Consider the following 14,047-nt stretch of genomic DNA (forward strand, 5'->3'; position numbering starts at 1 on the left):
ATTCGTATAGAAATATTCGCACGCACGTACATCCAACAATGAAATATCAATACGTGGACGAAGCCGACGCAGAGCCAAATATACGCAACCGTACGTATTCGTAGAAAACGAAGAAGTAAGCAGAAAGGATCGCACGACCCTGTAACCCAGACGCGGTGGCGGCCTTCTCAAAAGATTCACGATTGCTCGTTCAGATTAACCAGCGCGCGGTTCGTTACGTTGGTTACGACGTTACGAGGAGAGACCCCAAAGAAGAGGGGGGTTTTGCGAGATGTGTATGCTGGCTTGATCGCCAGGCCAGGTAGGGGATTTTTGTCGCGATGGTGGTGGTCACGAAAGTTAGGTGTTACGAACAGCAGAAGACGAACTTCGTTGCTTAAACGGGGAGAGGCGGAAAGGCGGGGATCGGCGAAGAAAGGCAAGAGCTATAAAAGAGGCACCGGTCACGACGATGGGCATCAAACACCTCAACATGAAGGTACGTGCTAAGACGCGTTCGCAAGCGTTTCCATTCGTACACGGTGTTCTTTCTTTTCTTTCTTTCGTACTTTCTTTCTCTTTCTTCTCGCCGGATCTTCGGATAAGATTTACACGACATCTTTTCGTTACAGGTGTTCGCGATTACGATCCTCTTGGCGCTCGTAGCCACCACCTATGGTGAGTAGTATCTGCTAAGCCCAGTGAACGTGGATTTAAAGTGACTGAGAAATTCTAACGGAGCTAAGAAATCGCGGTATATATCACGGCTAGTAAACCGTGGTTCCTTCCGATTACGAGTACGGACGATGGATGAGTCGTAGGACGAAAAACACGCCGCGATCGGAACGAGCTTTCTTACCCTCGGGAGGAGACGTTAATCGAGTGACGGGCAAAAAGCCGCGCACGCTCTCTCAATTTTCACGATCGCTTGCCTTCCATCGTTAATCGACTTACCAAGAATCAAATTGACCGTGTATCTTGTAACGACGTCGCGTCGCCGCGAGCAACATTCTCAAACGATTTTGCGTTAGAAATAATTGTACGGGGGTTCAAATTCTCGTCTAACGCGACATTTTAACCGTACGATTTCTATCATTCGATTCGAGCGTAGTCTAACTTTTTAAACGAATAGAAAGAATTATAGGCTCGTGCGTGTAGGAAAGTTACGTTCCTGTGAATTCGTATAACACGGTTTTGAACAACACGAAACCAATCAACAGTGTTGCTTCGAGGGTTGCCTACTCGAGGGTAAAAGTACCGTACTGTATCGTCGCTCCGGCGATTTCTATTTCTAGAAAACACCGAAACTCGAACTTCGGTTCGAACGGAAACTTAATTCGACGAAACTCGGTCTTAGACGAGAAGAATTTTGATCGAGAGCGCGAATCTAAAGTATTTTCTCTTATTTTCCAGAAACGATCTCGATCGTAACGAACTAACGATCAATCGTAAAAATTAAATCCACGCTAATGAAAAACCAAAACTTTAGCATTGCTCCGTTATCCTTCGGAAACGTAACCAGCCGATAATTTCAAAAATTAATATTAAGCCAACCGAGAATCGTTCTATACTTTCCGGAATCGTTCGATTATAGCCCTGGATTCATAGTCCTGGAGGATAATTTTTAACAGTCTACTCTGTGTATCAAGAAAAGTGTAATAAATAGGAAGGAGCCTGGCAGCGTAGCAATTTGTGTACGTTAACAAGTCAGGAAAATTGACGAACGTTCTCGTTTTGTCTCGCAGCCGGTTACATAAGCAGCGGCTGGTCCGGCGGTGGTGGCGGATGGAGCGGCGGCGGTGGCGGCGGTGGATGGAAGGGAGGGTGGAGCGGCGGCGGTGGTGGTGGCGGATGGAGCGGCGGCGGCGGCGGTGGTGGCGGCGGTGGAAAAATCATCAAAGTGATCACTGTGAGCGGCGGTGGAGGTGGATGGCCTAGCGGCGGCGGCGGTGGCGGATGGAACGGTGGTGGCGGCGGCGGTGGATGGAAAGGAGGATGGAGCGGCGGTGGTGGTGGTGGCGGATGGAGCGGCGGCGGCGGCGGTGGTAAGAAAACAATTTAATTTTCCAAATCTTTTACCGTCTCCTCTTTCCTTTTTTCTTCGTTCGTCTTCTCTCTTCTTTGCCTCAGTACGTTCGTCTATTTTGATACGAGAATATCGATCGAACGTTTTCGATTTTTTTTATAATCTCGTTTCTCTCCCCTTTCCTTTTTTCTTCCTCGTTTCGATAAGTTTGTCAATTTTGAAGCGAGAACGAAAGCGTTTTGGACTTGTTACGAATGTTTTAAAAGCTTGTTCTTCGTTTATTTGTTCTGTTCTTCTCCTGTAACATTATGAAGTAAGAACATCGGCTCGAAGATGAAGGTATAATGAATTCCTCATAATCTCGTTTCCTCTACGCTGTTTCCTCTTTTCTTATTCCTTACTGTAGTACCACTTTGGTAGAACAGCGATCAAGAGTGCTCGGAAGTTACTAAGAATCTTCCAAGATCCCGTTTCTTTCTCTATTATTTCTTCGTTTTAGTATCAATTTCCAAGCAAGAACAGAGATCGAAAGTGTTTGAAACTATAAGCAATGAATTTTCTGTTATCCGTAGCTTCTCTTTCTTCTTCTTTTCTCTTTCTCTTTCTTTCTATTTGTCCCAGCACAGTCGATCAATTCCGAAAGATTAATTTAAAAACATCGATCGGTAGCGTTTGAATTTGTAACAAATTTTCCATGAACTTGTTTCTTCCTCTTTAACTTGAATTCTAACTCTCGAAATTAGGATGAGAGTGTAACGAAATTTCTTGGCACGTGCAAATTAATTTGGACGGCTGGATCTTTGTTTGACACGTTCGTTGAAGGGGTAACGCGTTAATTAGCTGATTTAGCTGGTATTCGAAGGCAGGGGGATTTATTTGCTTGTTTGTTTATGGGGAATGTTGTTACTGATCCTCGATTTAATTTGTCAAGGCTGGGAAAGATAAATGGAATGGATCCTGGATTGAATCGACGCAGAGAATTATCGGTGGATAATAGATTTTAAAGTTGTGATTAATTATACGGTTTTATTGGGACTCGCTGGCAAATACTGTGCGCGTGTGAGTGGTAATAAATACTGGTGTTAAAAAGGAAGAAATATTGAATTGCAGAAACGATTGCGCGTGAAAAGTATTCCAGATGCAAGAATAATTCGAAAATTTAACGAACGAAATACTTGTATATTCAAAAATGTAGATTATTCTACAAATACTTTCGAATCAGTGACGATTAATCGTTCATTTATTCCGATTTTCTATATTATCGATATAGAAATATTCTAAATATTTTTCTAATATATCCCATTGAGTCTGCATATGCCCGAATTACTACAAGACCAACTTTTCTTTCCTATCTAAATTTAAAACCAATCTGGAAAGTATTAAAAACTATATAACGAAACTCCATAAAGCATAGCATCTTTAAAATATTTCTAAACGAGATATGACCAGAATTTATCATCGAACGATAGCGTACGCACGCAGCGTGACATATTTTCACGCTAACGTACAATCGAAAGCCTTTTCTAAAAGGTTTGCCTCGAGAGTCTAACAGCAATGACATCGATCCGAACGACACATTCTCGCAGTGGAGTTGATACAAATAGCCCTTAATGCGCGTCAATAATTTTTTAACCGGGCTCGTGGGAAACGTTGAAGCGTCGCTGAAACGCAAAACTAGTTAGCCGCGACCGAGAAATCCAATATACCCGATCAAAAATGAACGGACCCGATGTATCTAAATTTATGGCGTGCAGTTTAAATACCGATTAAGCTGTTCACGTAGCAGCTTCGATATAGGAACCGATAAAAAGCCTTCTGCCCCCCCCCCCCATCTCTGTATATCGCGCGTATATATCGCAAAAACATTTGTCCATTTTGTAGCGTAATGTGCAATGATAAACATTTGATTTGGCGCGATCGCGATTAATCGGCGGGAAGAGGCTCGGTTTGACGAAATAACGTGGAAAGAGAATTTCGAAGCCGTGTAATTGGGACGAAACGACGCGACGCCGCCACGTAACGAACAATTCCACGTGGCTTGTTGCTTCCGTGCTTTTGATTAAAGGGATTACTTCGCGTTACAAAATAGCGGAGGAAAAACAACGATCTCTGGGTCCTAGGAGACAAAGAGGGCTTGTAAACAAAAGCGCCGTTACCGGGGCCATCGTCCGATGAAGAGGTCCCGTCGTCCCTTCCCGATTAACGCACGAAAAATTCTTTTCAGGCTGGTGGTAAAGGACAACCGAGGACCGCGAATAATTAGAAGGAAATTTTGCTCACCGATCACCACCAGTGCACATCTTGGCTGTAATCACACCGATTGTCGGTTCACGAAGAAATAGCCTGACCCCTCTTGTGTGGTTCATCCATCTTTGATTCCTTTTTCTTTATTCCTCTCTTTCTCTCGCTCTCTCTCTCTCTCTCTTTCTCTTTGTTTCCTTCACGCGAACACGACCATCGCGGAGGAATGAAAAGAAGAACGCGACAGCAGCAACGTCGCGACAAGAAACGCGCGTTTCTATCTGCCGCGACTTCCGGAATACAAGCAGACACAGAGAGAAGAAAGAAAAGGACAACAGCGAGAGCAGCGGCCACGATCACGCTTCCGAGGTTCCCTTTCTTCGTAACGCAACGAGATCGAGCTTTTGGTTGTACATACAAGCTGGTCGAGATTGCCAATCCACTTCCGGCAAACCCTTGGACTTCTTTCGTCGACCTGCAACATCCGCATACAAAAATCCCCGAGCTAAACGCGTGTTTTCTTTCGATTAGGAATTCGATATCCCTATTCGTTTCGTTGAATTCACGGAATATATCCGAACGAGAGGGTACGGGCTACTCTTCGACCAAAATATTTAGCAAATAATATTGTAGATATTGTAAATTCGATCCCACGTCGTTCATAGAGTATATCCGCGTATAATTCGGTTTCACGAAGGAAAAGGATTCAAAAAAGAAGAAGTTGTAACGACGTGGGGGATAGAATATTGTACAGCATATTTTGTACTTTTTTTTATATTTGATATCCACGTGGGACCAGCAACGATTAAAAATTCATTGACACACAAAACGAGCTTTTATTTCTTTTACACGACCCTTCTCCGATCCTCATCTTCTCCAATCCTTGATATATAATACACCGCACGATATTCATCCGATAACAAACGCGAACAGGTACATGTCACTTTGCAAACGCACGAAAACAGATTTGCAAATTTTCAAATTGCAAAAAGTGCAAGAAAATTCTAAAGCGATAAATCACGCGTTGCTGTGTAGACGACGGTTGAAAACGCGCGAGTAGATGCATAATTGAGCACTACGACCATCCGACTCGTGAATACAGATTCCCACAACTACCGAGACCAAGAACAAATAAAGATTCATTGGCAGGCAAAATAGTGTCCTTTCTCCTTCTTCCAACCCCTTGTCCCCAGTTCCGAATCTGCGAACCAATAAATCGCACAAATCCTTTTGCACACACGCAACGACACACGCGTGTAGCGTGAATCAAACGGCTGTAAATTCGCGATTCGGTCAGTCCCCTTTCGATTTATGAATCCACGGTCATCTGGCGCGCGAAAATTAAAATCGCGGCAAAACGGGCGTGGCCAGACCGCGGTATCACCGAACCAATGGATTTACTATCGTTCCCGCTCGCGGCAATAACATTTCCTCGGTTACGAGATTGTAACGACGTAAATATCATGGACACGGTATGGTTGGAATGATCCACTCGAAAAGTATCGCGATAGCGCGTGGAACAGGCGACCGACGACTGCTATGAATTCGAAACGCGGCCATTCCTGAGCGCCGCTAACGTCGTCCACGATTTTCCAGACTTCGCGACATCGCTCTTGAATTTACGATACGCGAAACGGCAGCACGGTTTCGCTCGTGATTTTTATTTAATTTTACGGACGAGATTAAATCTGTATCGGCACACGAGGTAGAAGACAAATTAAATTGTGTTGTTGTGTTGCCTCGGAGTATCAATATCGTTAGGACTTAAGTGATGTAACAATAAATAAACTCCAGGCAAAACAATGTCGCGGCTACGTGCAATCTCGAACAAAGACGAATTTGAATTTTCCGACTTTCCCCCGACCGGTATAAATAAACGCACGCGATCGCGAGCCAATGAGTATATACCGAGTATCTACGAGTTATCAGCGAGCAATTATACACTGTCTTAGCGAATACATTTGTACGAGCGTCCCTCGACATTATTTATATTTATTAATGAAATATATTTGACGGGTTGCAACAGCAAGTTCTCGTTACTCTATATTACAATCCTCCACAAGTCCTCTGCAAATCTTAAATTAATTTTTTGTTTCCTATTAGGTTGTCCGAAAAGTTTCTTACGTTTTATGAGGAAACAATAGACGCACAACGTTTTTTGTTTCATATTATTTTGTCGAATTACGTACGATCCATTTTGTTCTGTTGAGATAAACACCGCGACATTTCACAGACTTGGTTTCACGTTTCTATGAAGGTGCATTGTTGTAAAAAAACACGTTTGCGAAAGAAAGACACTTTTCGGACAACCTAATAGATTCGACGTAGAGCAACATGAAGTGGGAAAATTACGCGAAGCACCAATGGCTCCGAAAATTCATATCACGGTCGGTCCGAGGCTTCTTTCGGCAAACATCGGTCTACGGAAAAGATACGGTGCACAGGGCGCTGGATAATCAGGAGCAGCAAACCTCGTAACGATGTGTCACAGGGAAACGTCGGAAATCCATCTTTGATTACGACTTTCATGTTTCACTCGAAGCTACCCTTTGCACGAAATGCGTCGTTCGCGAGCAGAGTTCATTAATTGAAAAAGAAAAATTGGGAAAACTCGATCGAGCGAGTGGTTCGTTATTTCGCTTGCGAAGTTGGTTCACGGGACAATCTTTTCTTCGCTTCTCGAGGTTATTGATATTCTTTTGCGAGTAACTGTAAATTATTGTTTTTTTGCATTACATAATGTATTTTAAAATACATTGGAGAGTGTCTGAGCGACCTCGAATGGACGAGAGGATCTTTAATCCTGATTTATTAGACTGTAAAGTAGTATTGGGAACGAAGAGAGTAGATATTTCGAAATGATACGATGTCAAAGTCTGAATTAACTGTAAAATGGTATTAAAAGTGGTAGGTAGCGTTAGAATCGTAAGATAGCATCTATTGGCAATATTGAAACGAGTATTGACGTATTTATATGGTAAGGTGTTTATCAAATTTGTTAAACTTTGTATTGTCTATTAGTGACAATATTTTTCATGAAAGAAACATAATTCCTCGATAACACCTACGTAACTACCTACGTTACACCTACGTTACCTACGTAATTATGGACGTAGGATAACATTTTATGGAATATAGCATTCTCGTGTAAGAAAATAAATTCAAATTCAAAAATTACTCACTTCTGTTTCCTCGAGAGATAAGACCCCCACCTTCTGAATTACGCAATGTTACAGCAACGGTGGAACACGTCATCCTACAATGTAAAAAATAATCTTGCAATTTGTTCAAATTTGTTAATGTTCGTATTGTACGAAACCATGTCTATTAGTGACAATATGTTTTATGAAAGAAACATAGTTTCTCGACAACAATAGAAATGCCAACTGTAAGGCCACGAAGTCTAATTAACTACCAACGTAATTATGGACGTAGGATAACATTTTATAGAATATAGTATTCTCGTGTATGAAAATAAATTCAAATTTAAAAATTACTCATTTCTGTTTCCTCGGGAAATTACGCAATGTTACAGCCACGGTGGAACACGTTATCCTGCAATGTAAAAAATAATCTTCTTGCAGAAAGCGATTCGATATGAAACCTACCACAAATAATAATTTGAAAAATAATAAGTCTGCACAAAACTTGCTAAATTATTGAAGATATAAATAAATATTTATATATTAAAATACTCTTAATTAATTAGTAATTTGTAACTCTTCGTGACCTTCCATTTCTTTTTTTTTTTCTTTTTTTTTGCATTGCTACTAATTTATGCAAGATGCAAGAATACGAGAAACGGAAGAAGAACATAATAAGCGTTTCTTATTTTTTTCTATAGAGAAGCAGTTTAAAAGTTCAATGCGTCATCAATCGCCGGACAATTATTTCATTATTTAATTTTGAAACTAAACGTGTATTTCTCGAAAATTGTAACGATACTACTACTCGTTGTAATATTAAGATATTGTTTGTTTCAATAACGATTATCTTTGACTTCCATAAAATTTCGTTTCAATTTCTCAGCTACTTTCTTAAAAGAGTCGCATCTTTTAACGTGTTATTTTCCTTCCCAATTACGTCGCGTTAAAATAGGAAAATGTTATTAAATATAAAAAGTACTAAGATAGGAAATAAACAGAATTATCACGTATCTCTTTCATGATCTTCAAATTGAATGGAAAGTCCAATAACGTAAATTATGTATGCCCACGATAGATTCTTTGCATCTTTCAACGTCATCCCTCGCTCGTATAACAAGAAGCCTACGTTCGTCAAAATCATTCTTGCGACGCGCGAAACCAGACGAATATCGTTCAAGGAAAGACACGAAGAAGATATGAAAAGAGATTGGAATGATATTTTCGTCGACGAAGAGACCAAGACTCGTTTCGTTAATTGCCTTTATTCTTTCACGATTCCATCACCCTTTCTCCCTTTCCTTGTTCGCAAAGCTGTTCAACGAGCTTTCTCCAGAAAACGAGTTTTGTCGTTTAATTTCGAAGAAGAGGCGTACGAACGAAGCCAGGCGAAAATTTGACCAGGTTTTGCCAAGCATTCGCGAAATTCGTTACGTTTTACGAGAGGCAGCCGAAAGACTCTCGCGGTCCGCCCGATATCCTCCCATTAATTAATTTACGTAATCAAGTTACGCGGCAATTAAGGCACTTACGTGGTTACGTGCCCTGAGCATTCTCGATGCCGAGGTAGGAAATTTTGTTCCACGTAGAAAAGTATAACGCGCTGAGAAATGTAAATAAAAGGAAGAGTTTTTATGATTTTCTCTTTTTATCTCTTTCGTACTTTTATTTCCACGTCCCTTTTACTTGCGAAGAAACTTTTATTCTTCCGAGAGAATTTAAAAGACAGTTGTCTGAAATTACTTGTTGTTTCTTATTTAGTAACGGCAAAGAGGGATTCTGTGCTTTCAATTTTGTACTTTGTCTGCTTCTGTCAATGCAACGTACCTATCTTTCTTCTTAACAATTATTTAAATAACAATCGCTGGGAAAATATTATTTACTAGTATATAGTTAATTTGTAAATGTAATGGGTTTTAATACACGTAATTATGATATTATTGGTTATTCGATATATCGAAACTCGATGTTACGTATCTAACGAGTATGTGGTAAAATCTGTAAAAAGAAATATTTCAGACGTGCGAGTTACATTTTCTGATTCGCCAATTTATTCTTAACGTTTGTGTGTCTTGAATTTCTTAAACCCACTGAAATATAGTCCACGCGTTGTCATGAAAAATATTTGCTTCATCGTCTGTCACAGTGTTCGTGGCTACTTTTTGCGTTACATCTCGATGAACATGTAAAACGGTACGTTACTTTAAAATTGAGATATCAGTTTCGCAAACACGATAACGCGTCTTTTATAATTTGAAGTAACGCGATGAAAATATTGAATCGACAAACGCACGGATTTCTATTTTTTTTCCAAAAAACCGAGCACGTGCTTAAAGGTCTATTTGATGAATTTATGAAATGTTGTGTCATTAATCGCGACGAGTGTTTCGAGTAATTTCGATATTTCTAGAATATTGTAGACGTATCGATCGAATTTGTTGAAGTTCGCTGACGATAAGCCGATATCCTGTATAAAAGATTAATAACGCGGCCTGATGAATAATGCGATAAATAATGTTAACAAGTTGCCGTGATTTCCATAATGCAGAATTTTGTAATGTAATATTCAAGAAATTACCGGATATCAGTATTTGTTTATTTATTTAGCGACCCGTTTGTCGAAGCGATGAAATACACGTAAAGCAGCGTGGCCGCGGCAGATACGAGGTTACAATCCGAAGTAAAAACAATAGAAATGGAATGGAGAACAGAATAAATTGAAACGAAGCAAACTGATGAAATAGGAAAGGGGGAAAAACTAACAAGAAACCAACGATAAACGGCAGATGAATTGTTCTAACGGAAATTAAATCGAATAAATATGAAATGTAAAAGAAATACAAGAAGATTCGTTAAACGATCAACTTTCTATTTTAACTTTCGCTTATTCTAAACATAATTTGTTATTCTGCCTGATCATTTAATACGTAATCCAGTTTCCATATTATTTTCTTTCCACAAAATGATGTAATCTATGTATACTCTCGAGAATTTCACATTCACCGATAAGTTTACGTTGCTTAGTTCGATCGTACGTCGGTGATACTGCGTGCAAGTACGTCAATCTATTTAACGTCTAAATTTTCTTTATTGCGTTCAACAATGAAGCAACAGCCACGCTGATCCCAAAGACCTTGAGTCATCTTCTACTCGATCGTGTGCTTGCCTATCGGTAAAAGGTATCTTAAATCGGAAGAAAATACGAAAGAATCATTAACGATGTTGTTAACTAAAGTTGTAAAGCAATAAATATAGTAAAGTAATAAATCGTGAAATATCCGTTTATTTATTAAAACAGGAAGAAAATGGAAACGTAAAAATGCTGAAAGCGCAGTTACGGCGGACATCTTAATTAAATGTTAAAAAACAAGCTGTATAGGATATAACGTTTTTAATTTTTCGTTAGCGTTGCCTAACGGAATTGCCGCCAGTTCATTTTCTGTATCTCCGTTTCGACGAACCAACTTAATGAAAGTGCGCGATAATGCTTGATAATGGATTCTATTTAGATAGATACGAACTTGAGGAAACTTCCTGTCAGAAGACGTACACAGAACGAAATTCCTATAACAATCGTGCCGTGGCTGACCGTAATTGTTGCCATTAATAATCCGTTCGTGTAAGTTACACGATGCAAGCGTTCTACAAAAGCATCGACGACCGCGTAACTCGAAACAGGATATTCGCGTGACGATGCTACCCGTTACCTTCTTGCCATTACAGCTTGCTTAATTACTATTATCGCGACAACTACCGGTATTTATCTTCTATTCCCACGAACAATGTTTCGATTCTAATGTTTATCGAACCAATGGATCGATATTCAATTTTGCAACGCGCGATATCGCTCGGTTTGCGATACAACGCGAAAGTTTAAAACATACACGTAACTGTGGCAATAAATATGAGTTTACAGCGAATCGACAATGACGTAAAATACGTTCACGCGGAACGCTATACGAGATATCGTTGGCAATCGCGACGGATCGGTATCGTTATATATTAGTTTTGTACGCTTTGCTCTTGTAGAATTAAACCGATGTCAGGTATATATCGGGAGATCGATGAAGTTTGTATTAACTGACCATCGAGAGGCACGTGATTGTCGATTATGTCTTATCTTTGCGTGATGTATGGTCACATTGGCGCAGCTTGACAGCGAGTCTCCAGAGGATCGAGGTTTTACGGCTGTTACCTACCTCGTCAAACTAAATATATAAAATCCAATCGCATCTATCAAAACTGTGAGAATACGAAACTCCTGGAAAACAATGCATCGACGAACCTCCTAATTATCAAATAATAATCGTCGACAACGGTTCTCATTGAACGGCGTTCGGTTATCGAAGAATAATTGCGATCGATGAAACGAACCTGTAGACTCGAGACTTCGCGGCGCGGATTTCCACGTTCGCGTTCTATCGCCGCGTTGTTTTTAATGCAGCCAATTTACAGAACTAGCAGGTGCCCTCGAAGAAAGCCTCGAAAAGCATCCGACGCTAATTGGACCCTTCAGATATCTGCTTTGAATAATTACCAAGCGTCCGTCTTCGAATTATTCGCGCGGATGCCACCCCCTTTTGCTCTCTTGGTTCGTCCCTCCGCGTTTTCTTTTTTTATCTAACCAGTCAGATGATATTTTATTCTTCTTTTCTGGTTCGTTTCAAACGGTGGCTCGGTTCTTTCATTCGATTCGAATCCGACAAATTGGTAAGTATCTTCTTGGTGTTTCTTTTTGGTATAGTCGATGGTGCGTTGAAGCGAGATTTTTAAACCGCTTCTAACGATCGCGATCCATAAGAGTAGTACACGATTTCCGGCTTGCTAAACGCGCGTTCGAGTTAATCTCTCGACGATGAAGTTTCATCGGATGAGAGGATTTCTCGTTCGAAAAATTATTTTAATCTTTCGATGTCTACATTTTGTAAACTGAATATCCTATGGAGCAGAGATCATATCGTTTGTAGTAGAAACTAAATTATCTTCTGTACCAACACCGTTTAACACGTTAGTAACGCGTTAGTAATTTATTTATTACAATTTTATTTCGCAAAATTATCATATTCCTTCTGATTTAAGTTTCAAACTTTCTTCTGTCCAATCACCTAAGCATAAAATTTGGCGAAAGACTGAAAAACAATTTTAATCGCACGAGAATCCGCGAATTATTCGTGAAAAAATACGAAGTTTGTATAGCATCGAATGAGAAGTAAGAGGAAAGGAATCTGTGTACTTTGTTGTTGGAACGTTCTGTTCGATATCCTAATTGCCTTTAGAAAGCGCATTGATCTCTTTTCGATCAAGTATCCTGCTAGGTACTGAATCGATAAGCGAACGAATCGCTCGAGAAATCCTTCCTGCTCGAAGAGGCAACTTTTTCCAGGAACGAGGAATTCCTCTTTCATCTCGCTGCCCATTTATGGCGTTTCAGCCAGTTCGCAGTAAAGGTAGCGATTCGTCATTACGCTTCCGTAAAGAAAGAAACATGGCTTATATCGAGGCAATATCGCTTTTGCTAAACCCAAAAACAATCGCGAAAATACGTAAATTACGCCATACTTTCGATTTACGTCAATTTATTCATGAAATTATTCTGGCGTCGCGTATTTCATTGATCAAACGTTGCATTACGAAATAATATATGTAACAGATGTTTTGTTTAATGAATATATCGTTTTAAAAATTCCGGATTAAACGAATCTTATTATTATGGGATATGTAATTTTATTCATCGCGATACTATTGAACCTGAAACAGATTTCAGTATATTATCAAATTACATTTGCTAGAATTGTTAAAGTTTTATAAATTCGAATCTGTAATTTTGAGAAATTGTTTGATATGCGTGTAATATAATACTTCAAAAATATTTAAAACGGAAGCAGAATTAAACATTTCTTTTTTTTTTTTTTTGTCACTGTTCGTTTTGTCGCACTGTGACAGCTGACAAACGTATAGTTCGTACGAAATATGAAATCCATCATCAAAGAATTCAAAATAATACATTTACACCAGGACACGCGACATTTTTATAAATATTAATATTTCGTAATAATTTGATCGAAAGAGAAACACGAGGAAAATATACGGCAAGACGATGAATTTCAGTCTGTCTTGCACGAACGTTACGACGTTTTCGCTACTCTGTTTCAATTAACGGCATATTCGATGTGCGTTCGACCGCGCGCGACCAATTAGATTTCAAGTGAAGGCTCTTCACCGTAGACGTCCAGGCAGCATCAATTGTCGCATAAATTTATTGGACGCTGATGGCCTCGCAACCGTGCAATCGACTGACACCAATTTATGACACCGCCGCGGTAACCGACCGACTGGCAAAACCGGAAACGGTATCGTTTCATCCCTGTAACGCTCTAACGCTTCCACTTATCTCTATTTTCACATTAAACGCGACACCCATCGAAATCGAACGCAAATTTCAGTTCGAATTTATTTGATCGATCAAAACGGCTACGTCTTTTATTACGTCTTTTATTATTGTTGCAGATTATATATTCGTCTACTTGTACGGGAATTTGTATTATTATTAGTACAATTAAGATAGTGCAAAGTTTTTTTAAAACGCGTGACAATTAAATGAAAATTGGAAAAATTTCTAACATCTGTTTTTACGACAGAAATAAATATTTTTTTATTT

The 14,047-nt window shown here is 39.6% G+C and overlaps 1 protein-coding gene across 1 annotated transcript; it reads left to right on the forward strand.

Moving 5' to 3' along the window:
* Positions 1-374: 374 nt before the first annotated feature.
* LOC117166716 (uncharacterized) lies at positions 375-5,075 on the forward strand. The gene is made up of 4 exons (XM_076626069.1): positions 375-478; positions 612-657; positions 1,725-2,024; positions 4,230-5,075. Exons 1-4 carry the CDS (start codon positions 452-454, stop codon positions 4,238-4,240), a joined length of 384 nt encoding a protein of 127 aa, XP_076482184.1. The 5' UTR covers positions 375-451; the 3' UTR covers positions 4,241-5,075.
* Positions 5,076-14,047: the final 8,972 nt, after the last annotated feature.

This window comes from Bombus vancouverensis, chromosome 2 (genome assembly GCF_051014615.1).
Source record: "Bombus vancouverensis nearcticus chromosome 2, iyBomVanc1_principal, whole genome shotgun sequence".
Taxonomy (NCBI): Eukaryota; Metazoa; Arthropoda; class Insecta; order Hymenoptera; family Apidae; genus Bombus; species Bombus vancouverensis.

What these genes read in the sequence shown, in the direction of transcription:
- LOC117166716 (XM_076626069.1), top strand. Translation starts at nt 452, where the DNA reads ATGGGCATCAAACACCTCAACATGAAG. An exon ending in TCAAACACCTCAACATGAAG is followed by an intron (nt 479 to 611) that starts GTACGTGCTAAG and finishes TTTTCGTTACAG; the next exon opens with GTGTTCGCGATTACGATCCT. An exon ending in GCTCGTAGCCACCACCTATG is followed by an intron (nt 658 to 1,724) that starts GTGAGTAGTATC and finishes TTTGTCTCGCAG; the next exon opens with CCGGTTACATAAGCAGCGGC.